This window comes from Sparus aurata, chromosome 7 (genome assembly GCF_900880675.1).
Source record: "Sparus aurata chromosome 7, fSpaAur1.1, whole genome shotgun sequence".
Lineage (NCBI taxonomy): Eukaryota > Metazoa > Chordata > Actinopteri > Spariformes > Sparidae > Sparus > Sparus aurata.
Window position 1 is genome coordinate 22727535 of NC_044193.1, and position 18650 is coordinate 22746184.

General features: G+C 42.3%; 3 protein-coding genes across 4 annotated transcripts; all 3 read left to right on the forward strand.

Moving 5' to 3' along the window:
* The first annotated feature begins 190 nt into the window (after positions 1-190).
* On the forward strand, positions 191-5706 carry LOC115585719 (charged multivesicular body protein 4b). Its single transcript, XM_030424327.1, has 5 exons — positions 191-545; positions 2357-2534; positions 2900-3014; positions 3730-3856; positions 4302-5706. Exons 1-5 carry the CDS (start codon positions 362-364, stop codon positions 4364-4366), a joined length of 669 nt encoding a protein of 222 aa, XP_030280187.1. The 5' UTR covers positions 191-361; the 3' UTR covers positions 4367-5706.
* Positions 5707-6816: 1110 nt separating this feature from the next.
* On the forward strand, positions 6817-12125 carry eif2s2 (eukaryotic translation initiation factor 2, subunit 2 beta). Its single transcript, XM_030423844.1, has 9 exons — positions 6817-6974; positions 8756-8939; positions 9057-9157; positions 9363-9492; positions 9580-9680; positions 9989-10137; positions 10239-10295; positions 10441-10526; positions 10697-12125. The coding sequence occupies exons 1-9, from the start codon at positions 6960-6962 to the stop codon at positions 10870-10872; spliced, it is 999 nt and encodes a 332-aa protein (XP_030279704.1). The 5' UTR covers positions 6817-6959; the 3' UTR covers positions 10873-12125.
* A 1533-nt stretch (positions 12126-13658) lies between these two features.
* Positions 13659-18597, forward strand: LOC115585853 (serine/arginine-rich splicing factor 6-like). 2 transcript variants are annotated; one of them, XM_030424513.1, is made up of 6 exons: positions 13659-13865; positions 14268-14428; positions 16124-16242; positions 16399-16601; positions 16750-16827; positions 16957-18597. In XM_030424513.1, exons 1-6 carry the CDS (start codon positions 13759-13761, stop codon positions 17390-17392), a joined length of 1104 nt encoding a protein of 367 aa, XP_030280373.1. In that variant the 5' UTR covers positions 13659-13758; the 3' UTR covers positions 17393-18597. The 2 variants fall into 2 exon arrangements, with proteins under 2 accessions (XP_030280373.1, XP_030280374.1); XM_030424514.1 differs by having other exon boundaries at positions 14268-14401.
* The last annotated feature ends 53 nt before the right edge of the window (positions 18598-18650 follow it).

Sequence of the window (18650 nt, forward strand, 5' to 3'; positions counted from 1 at the left end):
TACCTTTATTATTAAAAAGAAGAAACTTAAATTGGCGTACCAGGCTCTAGAGATAAAAAGGGGTGACTGAAGAAACAAAGTAAAATGGGTCCAAAGGTAGGTCGCAGTTATTTTCAGTACTGCAGTCGTCCAGCAGATGGAGACAGAGCTCAGACAAGCAACGCCCACCCCTTATCTGGCAATATGACGTCATTGGGCCTTATCCAGGAAGTAGAGAAACATCAACAATCCTTCCAGGTTCCAGGCTAGGGCGAAGTGTCAGTGTAGCCTAGCAGCGAGGTAGCTAAGCGTGATTTCCTCGGGCATTTCGCTGATTTGTTTCATTTTTTGTATATAATTACTGTATTGTAGCACCCCAGATATGTCGTTGTTAGGTAAGATATTTGGAGGAGGAGGAAAAGGGGGAAAGGGACCGAGCCCACAGGAGGCGATCCAGAAACTCCGAGAGACGGAGGAGATGCTAACGAAGAAACAGGAATTTCTAGAGAAAAAGATCGAACAGGAGCTGCAAATTGCCAAGAAAAACGGGACGAAAAACAAGAGAGGTGAGATACTAGGGCCTAATTTTCTATAATTTCATCTCTTTATCATCATTTTGCCTGGTCAGTAAGCCTAAGCTATGTGTTAGCATGTTAGCCAAGTTGGCTAACTTTCCCGAGCTGTCAAACAGTTGACAGCCTCACCTAATATTAGCGACGTTATGGTGCCACCCGAGATAAGTCAGCGTCTTGTCGACTGTGTGTGACATCCACATGTTGGCAAGAGGCTAGCCTTGCCTATTGCCAAACATATATCTGGTGAACCATTTTCCGTCTGATTGATCAGTTTGAATATTAAACGATTAAACGCTGCCTTTCACACTACATTTAGCCCAATGCTAAGGATTCTGTTAGCCCTAGGCATAAAGAAATCGTTCACGCTGGCCCGGTTCTGACCCATTCTGAAGTGTGCTAACCCCGACTGGAGCTTAGGGGCTTGCTGGCCCTGATCTGGAGCACGGTTAGCCTTGAGTGTGGGGTTATTCCCTTAAAAACAACTACACAGAGCTAAAATGTGCCAGTGGGAAACGGGGCTCAAGCAAACAGAATAACTGCACATCTTTCTCCGGGCTAGTAGAAGTCCAGTGTGAATCCCACAGCTCTGTGCTGAGGTTACCTCTGGGTTAACAAGCAAGCTGTGTGTGAGAATGAGCCAAGGATATCTCTGGGCTAAGAATATGTAGTGTGAAACACCATATAGTTAGAGTTACATGTACAACTGCACACAGACTGGCAATAAAGATATCAGCGCAGTGTGGATGGGCAAGGGTTGATCACTGGAGTGGCAGATGTTGAATTGACCTCTCTGAGGTGGACAGACAGGTGGGAGTGTTTGCACCTTGGTCAGTGCAGAAACCTACAGACCTGGAGCAGCTCCTCCAGCAGCTGATAGAAAATGATTAAAGTGAATAATACAGAAAAAACAATGACCCACAAGTTTCATTTGTTAATCACCCATGATATTACTGTGATAAGGCGTTAATTAGAAGACTCTATTATAGCACCATCACATATAACACAAATGAAAGTGTTTTGTCCTCACCTGCTGGGTTGGCTTGTGAATCTTATTGTGATTATTGCTTGTGTGAGAGTGGACATTTTTGGATGATGACACAGCTAGACTAGACGACAAGGAGGTCATCAAAAATGGTGGATATATCCTACCATAGCACCATGATTATCCATAGTGTATAATCTGGCAGTCTGTGCAGTAGTTTTGAAGACACATTACCATGCATGAAAATGATGACTGAGGGTAAATACAAGCAGTCATCTTCCAGGAAGCACAAATATTTAGAACAAATTTGACCCCAGCCTGGCCAGCAGCTGTTAAGATCTGCTGCTCTCCACTTAAGTGTTGGACCAAGAGAAAATAAGAGGGACAGTCTGACGGGTTGCCAGTTATGTGAAGATTGATACTTGGCTGGACTTCTTTATGTACCTTACCCTTTAACTCATTATTTCCTCCTCCGACTCCACAAAGGTTGTCATAGTGAGTCAACCCAGCACCACACTCTCTGATTGTTTCCAAAAGCCTATCAAGTGTGACTAAATGACTGTGGTCATGTGACCACGGTGGCTGATTAATTTCTACTTTCCAGTTTTTCCATCTCGTCATCCAAGTTTCCGTCACACACTATATGTAATTGTTCTTGTTGATTTACTACATATTCAGGCTCTCATTCCTGTTTAAGGACAAAATAATCCCCTAGATCCACAGCTTTACTTTATTTTCACGGAATCACATTTCTAATGTGTATTTAGAAGACAATCTGTCCATCTTTACTGACTCCTTCCCTTTGTCTTTCTCTCCTCAGCGGCTCTGCAGGCTTTGAAAAGAAAGAAGCGGTATGAGAAGCAGCTCGCCCAGATTGATGGCACACTGTCGACCATCGAGTTCCAGAGAGAGGCTTTGGAGAACGCCAACACGAACACTGAAGTGCTCAAGAACATGGGCTTCGCTGCCAAGGCCATGAAGTCTGCCCATGAAAACATGTAAGAGCCTGCACCCATCCACTGATTGAGCTCTTTACAATTCAGTTGATTGATTGATGATTATAGAAATATTATATTTGTAGCCTGCTGCGTTGTAATTGGCGACATGCGACTACAGAGAGAATGAAAGTCTGTTCTAAATCAGTTATGAGCTCTAATTCGCTCATGACAAAATACAAAGGATTTGACCCAGATATACCTCCCTAATCCAAACTCATCAGAACTGTGGCACATGTGAGGGGGTTTTGCCTCATGCATCACTCTTGCTACTCACTTTTATCATTGTGTGTGTGTGTGTGTGTGTGTGTGTGTGTGTGTGGCTTGATTTCATTCACACATGAATCCTCTCCTGCTTGTTGTTTCAGGGACATTGACAAGGTGGATGACCTGATGCAGGACATTACAGAGCAGCAGGAGCTGGCCCAGGAAATATCCGACGCCATCTCTAAACCTGTCGGCTTCGGAGAGGAGTTTGATGAGGTGAGTGGTGCTTTTGATATGACTTTTTTTACATCAGTGAGGTTTCTTTGTGGTTGTCTTCTAAATACAATATCTGATTCAGCGCTGAATTCCTGCTTTGAAGCAGGTGGCTAAATATCTGCTAGTACTTGATTTATTTATAGATTTTACTATTTATAAATATGATTTCAGGCCAATCTGACATTACAGACCTTTTACACATCCTGAGTCAGAAATGTAGTTGGTCGTTTGCCAAGCATATGTCTTTGTTTTCTGTGTTTAACACACAGTAATGAATGATAGACTGGTGATAACACCATGATAACCCAGTCAAACACAAGTCAGCATCATCCTTGACGCTACCCAGACTAACCACAGTTGTTGTTGTTTCTTGAGTCATTACTCTGGCATGGAGGCTCATGAATCAGCCTTATTTTTGAAGGGTTTTATTCATGGACCAACTTCACCACAACTGATGGTTTTCGGTCATCCTAGGATAATATGGCAGGAAGAATGAATAGTCTTTCTCAAATTCTCAGTCAGCTGACTTGAAGTATTTTAATTCAACTCTCTGCGAGGCGTGCAGACGCACCTGATTAGAAACAGGTTGTACCACTAGTTTTAAAAATATGTAAATAAAGATAAAATTCTTTTATTGGGACCAGTATCTGTTATTGTTGCATGAATCAGTTTGTGTTTGTCCTAAACTTAAGTGTTGATTCCTTGTCTTTCTCAGGATGAGCTGCTGGCGGAGCTGGATGAGCTGGAACAGGAGGAGCTGGACAAAAACCTGCTGGAGATCGGGGGAACAGAGAACGTCCCCCTCCCCAACGTGCCTTCAACTTCATTACCTTCCAGACCTGGTAAGAACCTGACAGAACAACTCTGCTGACCTCACTGCAGCATCCTTTGTTTTTGAGTTTGGTATTTTGGGAAATATCTGCTTTCTGGAAGAGAGTAAGATGACAAGACTTCACAATCTTGCAGCTGGGTTATGTGTCATCATATGTCTTGGCTGTGTACTGTGTCCAGGTAACCAGTTTGAGGCTCAAGGAAGTTATTGATCACGGCCAAGATTTTGGTTTCATTACTCCCTCATGACAGTAAACTGAATATTATTGGGTTGTGGACAAAACTAGATATTTTATACCAACTAATTGATTAATTAAGAGAATAACCAACAATGAAAATAATCGCTGTAGCCCTGTTCAAGATTGACTTGAAACCAGCTGAGATGCGCTAAACTTAACCGTACCAGTTCCTGCACTCCTCTCACAGCTTTCAATTCTGTCTTTTCACCCATAAAAGCCAAGAAAGAGGAGGACGAAGACGACATGGAGGATCTGCAGCGCTGGGCGATGGAAGCCATGTAAATGCAGCGGCCGCCACATCATACCTGCATCAGAGAGGGAAGAGGAAGGAGCAACAGGGGAATGAATGGACTGATAAGATGTTGTTATGTCGGATGTTACGAGTGTTTTTGTGTGTCTGAGGAGAGCTGACCGTCGACTTTATGTAACACTACAAAAAAGCAAAAATGCTGTAATCTTTTTTTTCCAGGCCCCTCCCCAAATACAGACCCCCCCCCCCCCCCCCCCCCCCGGGTGCTTGGCAAAACGAGTCGGTCGGGGGCTTTTATTTTGAAGCTATCGCTGTACCTTGGCAATGTCACCTAATACATTTTACCTTGATTTTCTAATACTATACTGGCACTTCTCGGTCCCTGTGCTGCACAGGACTATTTCAGAGCCCGCAGAGTTCATATTGAATTAAAGGATTTGAGCTCCGGGGTGTAGTAAGAGGAGTCGGATTGCCGTACGGGTTGCGTGGCGTTGTGAACGTCACTGGACAACAGAAGAATTTTTATGCTAGCTTAATCCTCAAAGATCTGTTTTTCTGACTCACATATTTACCTGTATTTGTGGCGTTAAACTCGCTGGATGTTTTGTTCTCTGTTTTTTGTTTTTTTTTCTCCTTGACAAAAATAACAATATTTTGCTCTGTTTTTTGTTAACTGCTCTTTGAAAAAAAGAGAACAGCTGAGCATGAGCTGGGTGAAGAAGCTACAAGCTGTACGTTTGCCAGAGTTCGAAACCTGTTCTTTTGTTTCAGGCTGCGTGCTTTGACCCCCCCCCCCCCCCAATCCTGTCGCCATTTCAGCGACTTCTCCCTTCCTCAAAGGCGTTCTCACCAGTGGTCCTTGTTATTTGATGTAAATATCCCAAATGTGTCTCTTTTTATATACTGTATTTCTGCCATCACTGAGAGGTTCTGTCGAGGTTGTGTGAAGCATGCAACAGTGGAAATCTGACAGTACAGATCACAACGCACAGCTAGAAGAGAGATGTTGATGAACGGAAACACTCATCCTGGTCCGTCTGTCTCCCATAAGGGTTTTTTGTTTCAGATTGTATAATGTTTAAAAAATAATAATAATAATAATGATAATAAACTATTGTCACACCTTATTAACTGCATCTTGAAGGAGCTGGTGGTTTATAAAAGATTAGATCATAGTGAATCTACAACATCAGCGTTTTGGAGTTTAAAGAGGTCATTCATCTAGTTTTTCAAAGTCATGATGTACATTTTTTACATAGGACAAAAAAAAACATAACACGTGGACGGATGGACAAGCATGTTTGCATTTCTATGTTTTATTTATCCAGATGAGAACATTATTTGCAAAATCATTAAAAGTTTTCAATTCTTTTATTGTAGTGGAAGCTTTATCTTTTCACGTCATTGTGTGATAACGGTGTACTCATTGTGCCATCATAGTGTCACAGTTAAACACCTACAGTATGGCCTTGCTGGGAAACTGCCCATTTTGTAGAATATAATGAGTTTAAATGGGGTAACAGGTGAGGTCTTCAATTTGAATGTTTTGTCCGACCAGCTGCCCAAAGATAATTCCGTTTGCTGTCAGAGAAGACGAGGAAAAGCAGCAAATCTTCACATTTGAGAAACTGTAAATGGGTGGCTTTGTAGCTTGAAAACTGACAGGATCTTCCCATACCCAATATTCATCTTTTGCCGGTTAAAGGTGCAATATGTGTATATGCAAGAAATTCAATTTAAAACAAAAAAAAAATCGACTACAATTATGAACAGAAATAACGGTTTTGACACAACTTCCCCTGCTGGTCAGAAGTTCCTGTATTAGTAGAGTAAACACCAGCACCACCCCCAGAGCGCTGAGCTCCCAGTCTATGCAGTCAGCTCAGGACCACTAGCTGCACAGCTCACTGAGCTAACAGGCTAATTGCAGCTACAGCGAGTAGTTGAATAACAATTAATTCAACAGGTGCACGATTCTTATATTATGCACCGTTATCAGCGTATTGATAAATAGGCAGGGTCTCACAGAGAGTCAAACTTTTTGGACACAAACATTTTCTGATGAATCCGAAACAGAATTAACTGATACATTCTAAATTCACTGACAAAAGAAAATGTAAGTAATGAGATATATTGATAATTCATATGAGGAACCTGTTGCAGTCTTTACACTAATGCAGCCCGATGTATATGTACTGTACATGCAACAGGTGTGTTGATACTTCTGACAGGTATGCTCAAAATGGTATGATTTGGGTTTTTAAATTAGGCTAATAAGAGCAAAATTATTACTATAGACTGTTCTGCTAACATGTATATATACATAATATTAGAGATAGACTGTTAATTTGCTTGTTTCCTGTCAGGACCGTGATGAAACACATCTAATCTACCTCTACAACCTCATAATGTACATATTTGGCAACAGGTATGGTCGTCCACTCTTGCTCTTGAACACTTCTAAACTGCAGTGCGCCGTCGCAAAGTAATGACGTCCCGATCTGGCGACTTCACGCTTGCGTACTGCGGAGTTAACGCTGATGCAAGACATTTTCAGCGCAGCGGTGTGGGACTGAACGAGGAACAAAAAGTAGCCAGATTTCAGTCAACTTTCAGCCCGCAAACATGTCAGGAGACGAGGTAAGTCACCTCGAGTCATCCGCTGTGTAGTCCACGTTGATATTTGGGCTTGTTAGGTGAAATAAGGTGAATTATCGGATCAGATCGGTGCTGAGGATGGCTTTAGGCCTCGGCACTGCTGCTCCCCTCCCTGTCGGCACCATCTCTCACATGGCTGCAGCAAGGCTAGCCACGGCCCGACCGGCCAAAATGATCAGATTATATTCAGTACAACGTTTAATAACGATCTATCACATCGCGCCGTTGGTTGATACTCAGATCAGTTGATCAATCCGCCCTGTCAAAACTGCTGGATAACTCGAAAGAAAGGATGGAGTTAGCCAGCTGGCGTTAGCTGGCCGTTTAGTTAGCTGCGGTGCTAACGGCTAGCTAGTTCTCTGTACCAGAGACAACAAGCTACCAAGGTTTAACATTAGCTTTGTTAAGCTTAGATAGACAGCTGACTTTACATGGTGAGAGTCATGACAGAAATAACACCTGAATTATGTTGGTGAACGTATTTAGAAATACATGCATCTAATTTGTTTTTGTATTTGTAACGGTTTAGGTTCAATTTAACACTGCAATTCTATGCTCGCAAGGACAATTTGATTTGTCCTTTGGTGTTTAAATAAAACAAACAGTTTCATCACTTGGGCACGATTATAGACGAGGAGGGGACAGTCACAGTTTTTCATTCAACTGTAACAGTCAGACGATTTCTCAAATTTGCATCAGTTAAATCAGGTGACAAACGTCGTAAAGAGGAGGATGAGTATCACAGTATTGCATCAGAAGATCGTAAGTGCCGAGTCTCATGTCACAATATCAACATTAACAACATGAATGGCTGTATTCATGGCTGTTGTTGTTACACAAAATGTCTCTTTCTCAGTGACTGGCAGGTGTCTGTTGTGTGACTGAAACTTATTTTCCAAATGCTGTATTTATCCGTTAGTTTCCTGTTCAGTCTCTTACTTTCAAATGGTGACAAATAAAACAGTGAACATGTCCAGAATTCAGGTCGACATTACTCGTTTTTCCTGACAGTCTGAAATCCAATGACACTCAGTTTCATCTTACAAATGGTGAACCACAGGATTTCTGCTAGACGAGACACAAACTGAGATTAAATATCCATTGATTGTCGAATCAATTAACTAACCGTTTGCTTTAGTCACTTGATATTGTAACGGGACACTTTACTTGGTGCTGGCCAGCAGTCGCTGTTTTAATTCAGGGTGCAACATAAGTAAAAATGCAGGACGCCATAGCAACAATGCTCATGTTTCATTTGTTTCATTTACCAGTTGACTTTCATTTGTGAAATGATATTGACTGCAGGCGCGAGTGGCCATGGTGAAAGAGTGATAATGCACTCTTATGTGACCTGATGTATGAAAATAACTGAATCAACAGAGGAGGTGTCCTACCTGTTTGCCTCATTCGCTGTTTCTGTTTATCAGAACGCAACGCTCCGTTACTGTTGGTGTTAAATGATCACAGCGACACACACACTGAAAATGATCAATAGTTGAGCCAACGGATGTAACTGATTTGAAGACATTTTCAGAAAACCTGAGTTTTCATACACTTGAACGCCTGCCAAAACAGGAATGATCACAGAAGTTTGGAAAAGATAAGAATAGTCCGCAGAAGTTATTGAACCAAAAATAAGTTCTCACATGGAAATGATTAGAAACTTGTGACAGTAGATGTATTTTGGCCATCGTTTTTATGGTCGTGTCACCAGTTTTGAAATTAAGTTTTCCCTCCTTGATCCTCCTCTTCTCTCCCTTCAGATGATTTTCGATCCCAACATGACCAAGAAGAAGAAGAAGAAGAAGAAGCCCTTCATGCTGGATGAGGAAGGAGGAGAGGGAGTGGGAGGAGAAGAGGCTAAAGAGGTGGAGGCGAAGGAGGCAGAGCCCGAGGCGGGAGACGACAGGGAGATGGACATGGATGATGATGACAGCAGGAAGAAAGGTGAAAGAAGAATGAAAATAGAGACGCTCTCACTTTATATACTTCCACACCACACATTTAACTACCTGCTTGCATTTAGCTGGAACTAAGCAGAGTTTGTTTTTTTAACTTCTCTAGAGCCATCCGATGATTTGAACGACCTGAACTTCTTCAACCAGAAGAAGAAGAAGAAGAAACCCAAGAAGGTATTCGATAATGATGTCGAGGAGGGATTAAAGGTCAGTCGCTGCGAAACCTCAAAAAGTTTGGTCTTTCTTGTAACATTTGGTTTGTGTGTTGTTGTTTTTTCTGTCTGTCTGATCATTTTACATCAGGAAGTCTTGTTCTTCTTCTTCCATTGCTTTCACAACTTTTCTTAACTACATTGACACTCACATTGCTCGTGGTTTCGCTGAGTTTCACATGTCATTGGTTCCGAATCAGGAGCTGAAAATTGAAGGAGAGCAACCAGAGGTGCTGGAAGAGGACAACCTGGACCTGATGCTTCCCACCAAAAAGAAGAAGCCAAAAAAAGTGGACTTTGATGAGGGAGAGCTGCTGGAGAAGGATGACAGTAAGAATACGTTGCTTGATCTTTGTTCAAGTGGAGAATCAAAGGAATATGCTTGTGTGTAATAATGTGTTTGCGATGTGTTTGCAGCACTCGAGGACGATGAGGGGAAGAACAATGATGGAATCTCATTCAGCTCCTCCACAGGACCGGCCTGGGCCGACTCAGAAAGAGACTACACTTATGATGAGGTAGGACAGTACAAGACACAACCAAGACTCAGCCATTAACAGACAACCCATTGACTTCATGGCAACATTATACTTGGTGTTTACATCCAATGTAGTCCATAAATAATTTATCAAACTGAAGTAAGACAAAAAATAATAGGAGTTAGGAAATCCCGTCAATGTGATCTTTTTAGTCACGTTGCTCGATCACTATTTGTTTTGAGATTGCAAACACTCTGAATGTCCCATTCAACACCTTCCTCTACACATGTATATTCACATTTACCATCTTAAAGTTTGTGTAACTTTTTTTTTTTGCACGGTCTCAGCTCCTGAACCGAGTCTTCAACATCATGAGAGAGAAGAACCCGGACATGGTGGCCGGAGAGAAGAGGAAGTTCGTGATGAAGCCTCCTCAGGTGGTCCGAGTGGGAACCAAGAAAACCTCCTTCGTCAACTTCACAGACATCTGCAAACTGTGAGCCTCGTTCGCACCGAGCCCTCTCGCCGCTACTGTCGTCATTTGATACTCACCTAAAGTGTCGCGTTCAAACTGACCTTTTGTGTGCTTCCTCGCAGGTTGCATCGTCAGCCTAAACATCTGCTCGCTTTCCTGTTGGCTGAGTTGGGAACAAGGTATGTCCATATAAAATATTCATGAATGCACAAGAACTAGAGTTTGTCATTTTTGGGTCCTAGTTCTCAAATGCAATGAAACGGTTTTATGTGTACTACTGTGGAAGTTTTACGTTTTTGCTTTGTGCCTTTTTTCCGTCAACAGTGGTTCTATAGACGGAAATAACCAGCTTGTGATCAAAGGCAGATTTCAACAGAAACAGATAGAAAATGTGTTGAGAAGATATATCAGTAAGTGGCAATTGAACTTATTATTATTATTATTATTATTATTATTATTATAGTAAACATGAATCTGATTTGGCTTTTTTTAAATGAATGAATGAAATGAAATAAACGAATAAACATTGAGTTCCTGTGTGTGTACTGCGTTGTAAATAACCGTCCTCTCACCCCTGCAGAGGAATACGTGACGTGTCACACCTGCCGCTCCCCAGAAACCATCCTGCAGAAGGACACTCGCCTCTATTTCCTGCAGTGTGAAACGTGCCACTCCCGCTGCTCCGTCGCCAGCATCAAGACCGGATTCCAGGCTGTGACGGGCAAGAGGGCGCAGCTCCGCGCCAAAGCCAACTAAAGACCACCGTAACTGGGCTCCCCCTCCTCTCTCGGCCTTCCCTTTTCCCCCCTCAGAAGGGCCGGGGCCGGGGTCGGACGCCCCCTTTGATTCGCTAAAAGGACTCTCTGAATCGAACTGCGGGAGGGTTTGGCTGTTGTTTAGTTGTGTCGTGGCCTGACCAGGCAGGGAGTGAGAGAGTATCTAAAGATGATGGACGGGGTTCAGGCACCGTAAGCAGATGATGTATACCACATGCACCATTGGATGCATTTGAATTCTAGTCGGGCTGATGAATCCTCCACCCTCTAGGTTTTTTTTTTTTTTTCTCCATTTGCTGTGATTCTTGATTCCTGCAAGAAAAATTTAATATGGCTTGAACCCTTCCTCATCCTTTCTTCTCCCACTTTACATGAATATTTCTTCAGATAGGAAATACATTTCTCCATACAACCAGCCAAATTGTAGCTAAGCGAAGTTGATTACATTAACGGACCTTAGTTGCTCTGGTAAGTGTAGCCATGTGGCTCATGTGCTCACCACTTTATTCCTGAGTTCCACATAGGCTGCGTTCCTCTTTCTGGTCTGGCCCTAATCATAAAAGTGCCAGTTCAGAATTTTCTACCCTAGCTTATCAAAGATAAAATCAATCAAGCCACAGGCCTGGAGTACATACAGGATGATATGTCACAAAATGGCCTCCGGCAAGCTCCTAACACACCTCCTTTTGACCATTTTATAGCAGGAGATGACCACAAAGTCAAACAAGTAGAGTTTGATAAAGAGGGAGAGCATCCCCTCACTGAAGACTTTGATAGCGAGGTTGCGTGTGAGACGGACATAGAAATTATACCGTGTGTTTGTGAGTGCTTTTGTGGCATTGATGAGCAATTGTGTACTTCATTGTTTCTTCCTTTTGACTTCTGAAGTTGAGATCAACATGTTTGAGATTTGATTAGAAGGGTTTGAAAATTAATAAAGTTCATTTTGTCAAGAAGAGCAGGTTTCTTGAGCTAATGCCAGTCCTCCTGACGCAACCAAACGCTACCCCCTTACAACAGCTTCTGAGCAGGCACCTCAGACCAGTCTCCTCTAACAGGTCATTATTTTCAAGTGTGATTCAAGATATAACCACCTGAAGTTACAGTCCAATGATACTGGATATATGGTATTGGTTGTTATTGTTAGAGAAGGATGTGGATAAGAAGGTCTGGCTTGAATCATTTTAAATCCCTGGTTTTTACAAAAATAAAATATTCTACTCTCTCTCTCCAGTACTGATCTCTCTCTGTCCTTACATTCACGTAGCTAAAATTTATTTTGAACGTAAATATAACTAAAAATAATGAAATAGGAAAAAATGATTGATATGCCCCTTGCTGGATTCAAGTTTTAAAGATTAATTGCAGTGAAAATGTAAACATAATGACAGTTTCTTCTTTGAGGTAAATTTATTGATTTAAGAAGCAGCAGGTTAGTTTTGCGCTGGACAGTAATTTAAAGCATGGGGAATCTTTATCCTGTACGCCATGTTGCTGCTACTTCTGTAGGCCAAAGGGTGTTTTTTTTTTTGGTTGTTGCAGGTGTTCAATTGTAGGTAATGCATTCATATAACCAATTGATCTTGAGAGCCTCCTACACTACCTATCAAAAAGTGTAATTTATTATTACTTACATTTATAATTTAAATACAAGACTAAATCCCTTTATTGTGGAGAGGCTGTTGGTGAGTTCATATTTACTGTACTTATAACTCATTTGATTTAATTGGGTGTTGTGATTTTGTGTGACTGTGTACTGTACTCATCTTAGATGGGGAGAATTGTACATTTAGCCTGTCTGACAGATATTTTTGATACTATGCTGTGTGAAATTTTACATGCAAGGGACCAATACCATAAATTATAATTATTAAGATTACTAGGTTGCCAGGTCAACTCAAAGGGACTGTATGTAGTTTTGGACAAGAAATCCAAACTCAGAATTTTAATATTCTTCAATATTAGTTAAGTCATAATACAATAGTATTTTATTGTAGTTATAACTGAATAAACAAGCTCCTCTTATGGTCCCCACAGTCCTGTTTAGAGCTAGAAAGGTGGCAGGGTCAGCCACATATGAACAAAGTAATGAAATTGTGTTATCTTTTAACGTCAGTTTATTTTTTCACTCATGAAAACAAAGAAAGTTTGTTTAGACATAGAAAAATCCCAAAATGAAGATCCTTCTCTTCTGATAAAAAATGTCTTTCCCAAAATTACATAGTACACCTTTAAACTAAATGCTTTGGGTAGACACATGAATCTCAATGATTATAAATAGCCTATTCAACTATGTTTTACAATTGCCAAAATTTACCAGTGAGCCAGACATTTACATTTCCTATGATTGGAAAATGATGCTGCTTTTTAATCTTAGAAGTGCATGGCCAGTTTGATTCTTGAAAATTTCCTCTGCTTAAACAGTTTCTGCCAAACTTTTTAATGAAACAAGAGGGTATTGGCAACATACTGACCTAATAAATTGTCCAGTTAGACTCCTGACAAAATGTATCAGAGGGCCTGAATTAGGCTGCTAAAGGGCAACATTTGGCCGTGGGCGGCAAGTTGAATAGGTATTGAATTGTTTTGTGCTAAGTTTCTAGTTGGATACATGAGCTTTAATTGAATTTAAACATATTTTTCTCGTGTCAGTTTATGTGATCCAATTAATCAATTAGGGACTTTCATTCTAAGTACAATACGGGAAGTCCTCCCGGTTATCTTCGCTGTGATTGGCTGGTTTGGCGCCACCTCACGCACAGGCGCAGACGGAGCTCTCAGCAGCCCCACTGACTGCAGCGGGAGCCTCGAGCCTGGTGAAGAGCCGTTGTGAAGAACAGTCGAGAACAACGTTGGGCATAAAATCATGCCTCGAGTTTATATCGGACGATTGAGCTATCATGTCCGCGAAAAGGACATTCAGCGGTTTTTCAGCGGGTATGGAAAGCTCATGGAAATCGATCTGAAGAACGGGTGAGTTTATATTGGAATTTTAAAATGCTAACGCATGTTAGCCAACATTTTCCTAGCTAGCATTAATGTTAGCAGCCAACTGTTCATGTTACGACGTCAGCGCAGGCACAGGAACCTCACAGTCTTCAAGTGAAATCGTATGATCTCTGCATTCAAGTCTGCGTGTAAAGTTGACGCCATGAGTGTCTTTGACTGAAAGACTGCTATTAACAATGTTTTCACGTGTTGATGCCCAACTTATCATCTTGCCCGTGTGGCAAATGTCGCATGGCCAACATGGCGCCTCTGTGTTTGCTACAGTGGGCTGAGCTAACGATAACGGGCGAGTTCATGCCGTAACGTTACACTTGGACATGAGTTAGCCTTACTATATCTAGACGTCGTATTCGCTTTCTTTTCCAGGTATGGCTTCGTGGAGTTCGAGGATAACCGTGACGCTGACGATGCCGTGTACGAGCTGAACGGGAAGGAGCTGTGCGGGGAGCGGGTGATCGTCGAACATGCCCGGGGGCCGCGGCGAGACCGAGATGGCTACGGTGGGGGTTACTGGGGTGGTGGGCGCAGTAAGTGCAGTCTATTACAAGATACCCTCTCTTCCCCTTCCCCTTGGGGTGAGGTGTCGATGTGGACTGCACAGAGAGCTGTATTGTTGTTTCACACTGCCGCTAATGAACATATTTGTAGCGCAGGTTTGATGTTGAGGTACACTTTCACGACTTATGAACCAGCAGCCTTGAATCCCCTGTTTATGTTACGTTTTTACTCGTGCACTATGGCTTAGATACATGCGAACTTTAATTATTTCCCATAACATTAATAGTGGTACTCTTGTTATCATTTCATGTACTAGCATGACCACATGGAGTACCCCTCGAACCAGGACTGATCTACATTCTCCTTGTTCATGATTTACAGTTTAACATTTACGTGTGTGTCTGTCCGATCTCATCCTGCTCAACAGTTGTCAGTCTCAGTTTCAACCATCAAGGGTTGGTGACCTGCAGGTTGTTGCTCCTCCCTAGTGATTGATTGATCCCTTGATTGGTCTGTGGTTCATTATCGGGAAGGACAAACGATCTGCAAGTCAGAGCCCTCAAATAGCAGAGCTCAAGACTCTAGGCCGTGAAGTTGGCATTAGCTAGGATAGCTTCAAAGAAGGGTTTTCTTCTCACGGCTAACACAGTTTTCTTAGATTATAATTGTTAACTAGGTGAGCCATGATTAGGAGGTGTGAACCTTTTGACATTTTTTTTTTTTTTTTGCACCAGACGAAAGCTAATCACAAACGATCACCACAAACCTAGCTAGTATAGTTTTAGCTTAATCATTAGGACTAGACTAACATTTTCATGTGAAATGTGTATTTATAACGTTGGTATACATTTTTATATTCAACATTAACAAAAGTCCTTGATGTTTCAATTTGAAAGAGTCCAGTTGCGGGCTGAGGCTGAGAGTCCATTGAGGCTAAAGATGACTGGCTAAGATGACTGCCTGTCCCGTTTGGCCTTGGCTTTCACCTTACAATGTGTGTGTGACCTTTGCCCCCCCTTGATCCTTGGCTGACCTAACCGGAAGCCATGATGACAGCAGCCTTTTGCCAATAGACCAGGGGCGATGGTGAGGATTGCCATTGGTTTCTATGTTGACAGCAAACATAAGTGGAGCGGCACTAGTAAAGAACTTGCAATCAAAAGAAATGTTGTAAGTGAGAAAACTGGAAAACAAAATTTCAGACTGTCACTCGGTCAAATATCAAATACCAAAAAGATGGGTGTATGTGTTTCTTTACACCGTTCATCCTCAATTTAATTGAACAGTGTCCTTGACCGCAACCTATGTGGAACCTCCTTTCTGTTTGTGTTACAGGGTTCAGAGGTCTTGAAAGAACATCACTGTCCATTTGTTAATGCAACTAAAGCATCACAATGTGATGTGCCGGAGTAAGACGAGCTTTGTATTGCCGGAAACAGATGCAGTGGTGTTCTTTGCAGCAGAGAACAACTTCAAAATGCTGAACAATACAAACAATGCAAAGAGCCCATGCAGTGGCTTGTAGATCACTTATCTGAAGCTTTGTGTTTGAAAATGGGATCAGAGGGACTCCTTTCTCTATTAAGTTAGAATTTATACCCCCTTGGACTTTGATCTGGCAAATCACTGCCTTGTGTTCATTAAACAACCCAGGCCCAGTAGTTCTTTGCGTCGTGGCCATTTAAAGTGTATCTTACTTTTATTGTGTGGTGTTGTTTTTAAAGGTAGCGGTTACAGCAGCCGGAGCCGTTCTGGCAGGGATAAGTACGGACCTCCAGTTCGTACAGAGTACCGCCTCATCGTGGAAAACTTGTCCAGCCGCTGCAGTTGGCAGGACCTCAAGGTACACATTTCAACGCATATCTTCTGATTTGTGTTTTCCCAAGTTTGTTTTAACTAACTTAATCATGAGATCAAGATGACCTTCACAACTCAATAGTTGAGACAGACGTCAGTGCATTTAATTGTTCTTTCTTGCCACATTTTCGGTGTCCTCTAGGACTTCATGCGGCAGGCAGGAGAGGTGACGTATGCTGATGCCCACAAGGAACGCACAAATGAGGGAGTGATTGAGTTTCGTTCCCACTCGGACATGAAGAGGGCTCTGGACAAACTGGACGGCACAGACATCAACGGGCGGAAGATTCGTCTGGTGGAGGACCGACCTCGCAGACGAAGGTCTTACTCAGGCAGTCGCTCCAGGTGGGAACACTGATGAGGGCAGCATGACATTTTATGAAGATGCACACTAAGCTCTTCTTTCCTGGGTTGCTAACAAACAAAACTGCAACCCTGGTGCCTTGCATAAAAACTAGACGTTCTGTTTTTGACTTCATGCTTTCAACCTCAGATCTCGCAGCCGTCGTCGGTCCCGCAGTAGGAGCCGCAGAAGCAGGAGCTCCAGAAGTCGTTCCAGATCCCACTCCAGGTGAGATTGGGTCAAATCTAGGAAAAGACTTTCAATAAATGTTGTAGCTCAAGATAAAGTACTGACATGTAATGTGCATAGTCATGCAAAACGGTATCTAAACCATCAGTGTCTATTTATTCCCCACAGGTCTCGTTCCCGTAGCAACAAGAGACGCCATCATTCCCGTTCTAGATCTGGACGGAAGTCAGGGGAAAGCAAATCACGTTCTCGCAACCGCAGGTCCCGTTCTCGATCTCCCAAATCCAAGTCTCGTTCACGCTCACGCAAATCCCACTCCCGTTCAGCTGACCGCAAGTCCCGCTCAAAGAGCCAATCAAAGGTAAAGTCAGAGCGGGACTCTCGCAGTCGATCCAAGGAGATGTGTGTCGACAAGAAGTCTCGTAGTCGTTCAGCTTCCCCAGTGGAGAATGGGAAGGAGGAGCGTGCTGCCAAATCTGCGTCCCGCTCCCCATCCCCACAGGAGGATGACCGCCGGTCCAAGTCGAGGGAGAAACGTTCAGCTTCCCGCTCAAAGTCCCGCTCAAGGTCTCGCTCACGGTCTAGATCAGCCTCTCAGGATTAGTGGAATTGGAAAAGCAAGACGTTTCTCTCATTGTTGAGCTTGATCCCTATGCTGTACATATTGAGCTGTGTTGTCACTCTGGCTTCTGCTTCCTGACTTTGTCTACTTTTCTCCTTCAAGTGTGCACTTATCTTGCACAATGTCGATGCAGTTTATTAGAGGGTGCTGCACAGTGAGGAGGATAGTTTTTTTTAATTAATTTGGTCTCTGATCACCTGCCTCCCCAAAACTCACAATTTTCTCCCTAATTATTTTCAAAAACTGAAGTGCTATTCTTAAAATCTTATGCACTGCAATCTAGCGGTGTTAAAGAAAATTCCAACTAGGATACCAATCTGTTAATTTAAAAGGCTGTTTATATTTTAGTCTATATTTGACATCTCAGTTTGTAACAGATCTCGGTCGGTTGATTTATGTCTTGGACTAGCATTGCAAGTTTCCCCCGGTTCACTGTGAGGCATCATATGATACAACCATTTTGTTTCATACTCCTTCAAACTGCATGGTTGTGGGAGAAAAGTGCCATTTGGTTACAGCAGCAGTTTCTCTTTGAGCGGCAGTCTCATTAATTGCTTTCTAGGGAATTGGCCAATCTGTGTTGTCTTGCAACGCTCAAAAGTGCACAACTGGGATGCAAGAACTTGGGGTTGTATTTCATGTTTTGAACAACTCACATCGTAGGGGGGACATTAAATGATCCCTTTTTAACCTCTTGTACATAGACCATGAGATCACATCAATCTGATTTATTGTTTGTCTATGAGTTTTTTTTTCTTTGAGCAGGTCATCTATGGAAGGCCCTTTCTACCTTCTGGATTTCATTTTTGGTTAGCGCTTCAAGGCCTCAAATGCAGTGTCGAGTTAGTTCTGCTTTGTTGTGGTTGCAGCCCTGATGGTCGTATTTGAATTTCATTTTGTTTTCTTGAGTTTAATATAGGGGTTAACAGTTTTGTCAAGCCTCTGCTTATTTAAAGCGTGCAGCTAGTAATGGAGTTTTTGTACTGAAATGCCACATCCATAGAAATCTATGGAGGAGGATCGGCTTGTGGGTTTATAAGACACAAACATCAGACTTACTGAATGCACCCCCTTCTCTCCATGTTTTGGAACAGATTCATATTTTTCTTTTCTCCATGCGAGTGAGATCTAACAGAAAATGTCCTTTTTTTATTGTATGTTCAATTAAAGATATTAATTAAAAAAAATCTTGCCGTGTGATGTTGCTTTGTGTCAGGATTGACTGCAGTATCGACATGAC

Bases quoted from the DNA above. Each gene is read 5' to 3' on its own strand.
- LOC115585719 (XM_030424327.1), top strand. From the start codon at position 362: ATGTCGTTGTTAGGTAAGATATTTGGAGGAGGAGGAAAAGGGGGAAAG. The intron at 546-2,356 runs GTGAGATACTAG...TTCTCTCCTCAG, and splicing joins CGGGACGAAAAACAAGAGAG to CGGCTCTGCAGGCTTTGAAA. The intron at 2,535-2,899 runs GTAAGAGCCTGC...TTGTTGTTTCAG, and splicing joins AAGTCTGCCCATGAAAACAT to GGACATTGACAAGGTGGATG.
- eif2s2 (XM_030423844.1), top strand. The intron at 8,940-9,056 runs GTGAAAGAAGAA...TAACTTCTCTAG, and splicing joins TGATGACAGCAGGAAGAAAG to AGCCATCCGATGATTTGAAC. The intron at 9,158-9,362 runs GTCAGTCGCTGC...GTTCCGAATCAG, and splicing joins ATGTCGAGGAGGGATTAAAG to GAGCTGAAAATTGAAGGAGA.
- LOC115585853 (XM_030424513.1), top strand. From the start codon at position 13,759: ATGCCTCGAGTTTATATCGGACGATTGAGCTATCATGTCCGCGAAAAG. The intron at 14,429-16,123 runs GTAAGTGCAGTC...TTGTTTTTAAAG, and splicing joins TTACTGGGGTGGTGGGCGCA to GTAGCGGTTACAGCAGCCGG. The intron at 16,243-16,398 runs GTACACATTTCA...GGTGTCCTCTAG, and splicing joins GCAGTTGGCAGGACCTCAAG to GACTTCATGCGGCAGGCAGG.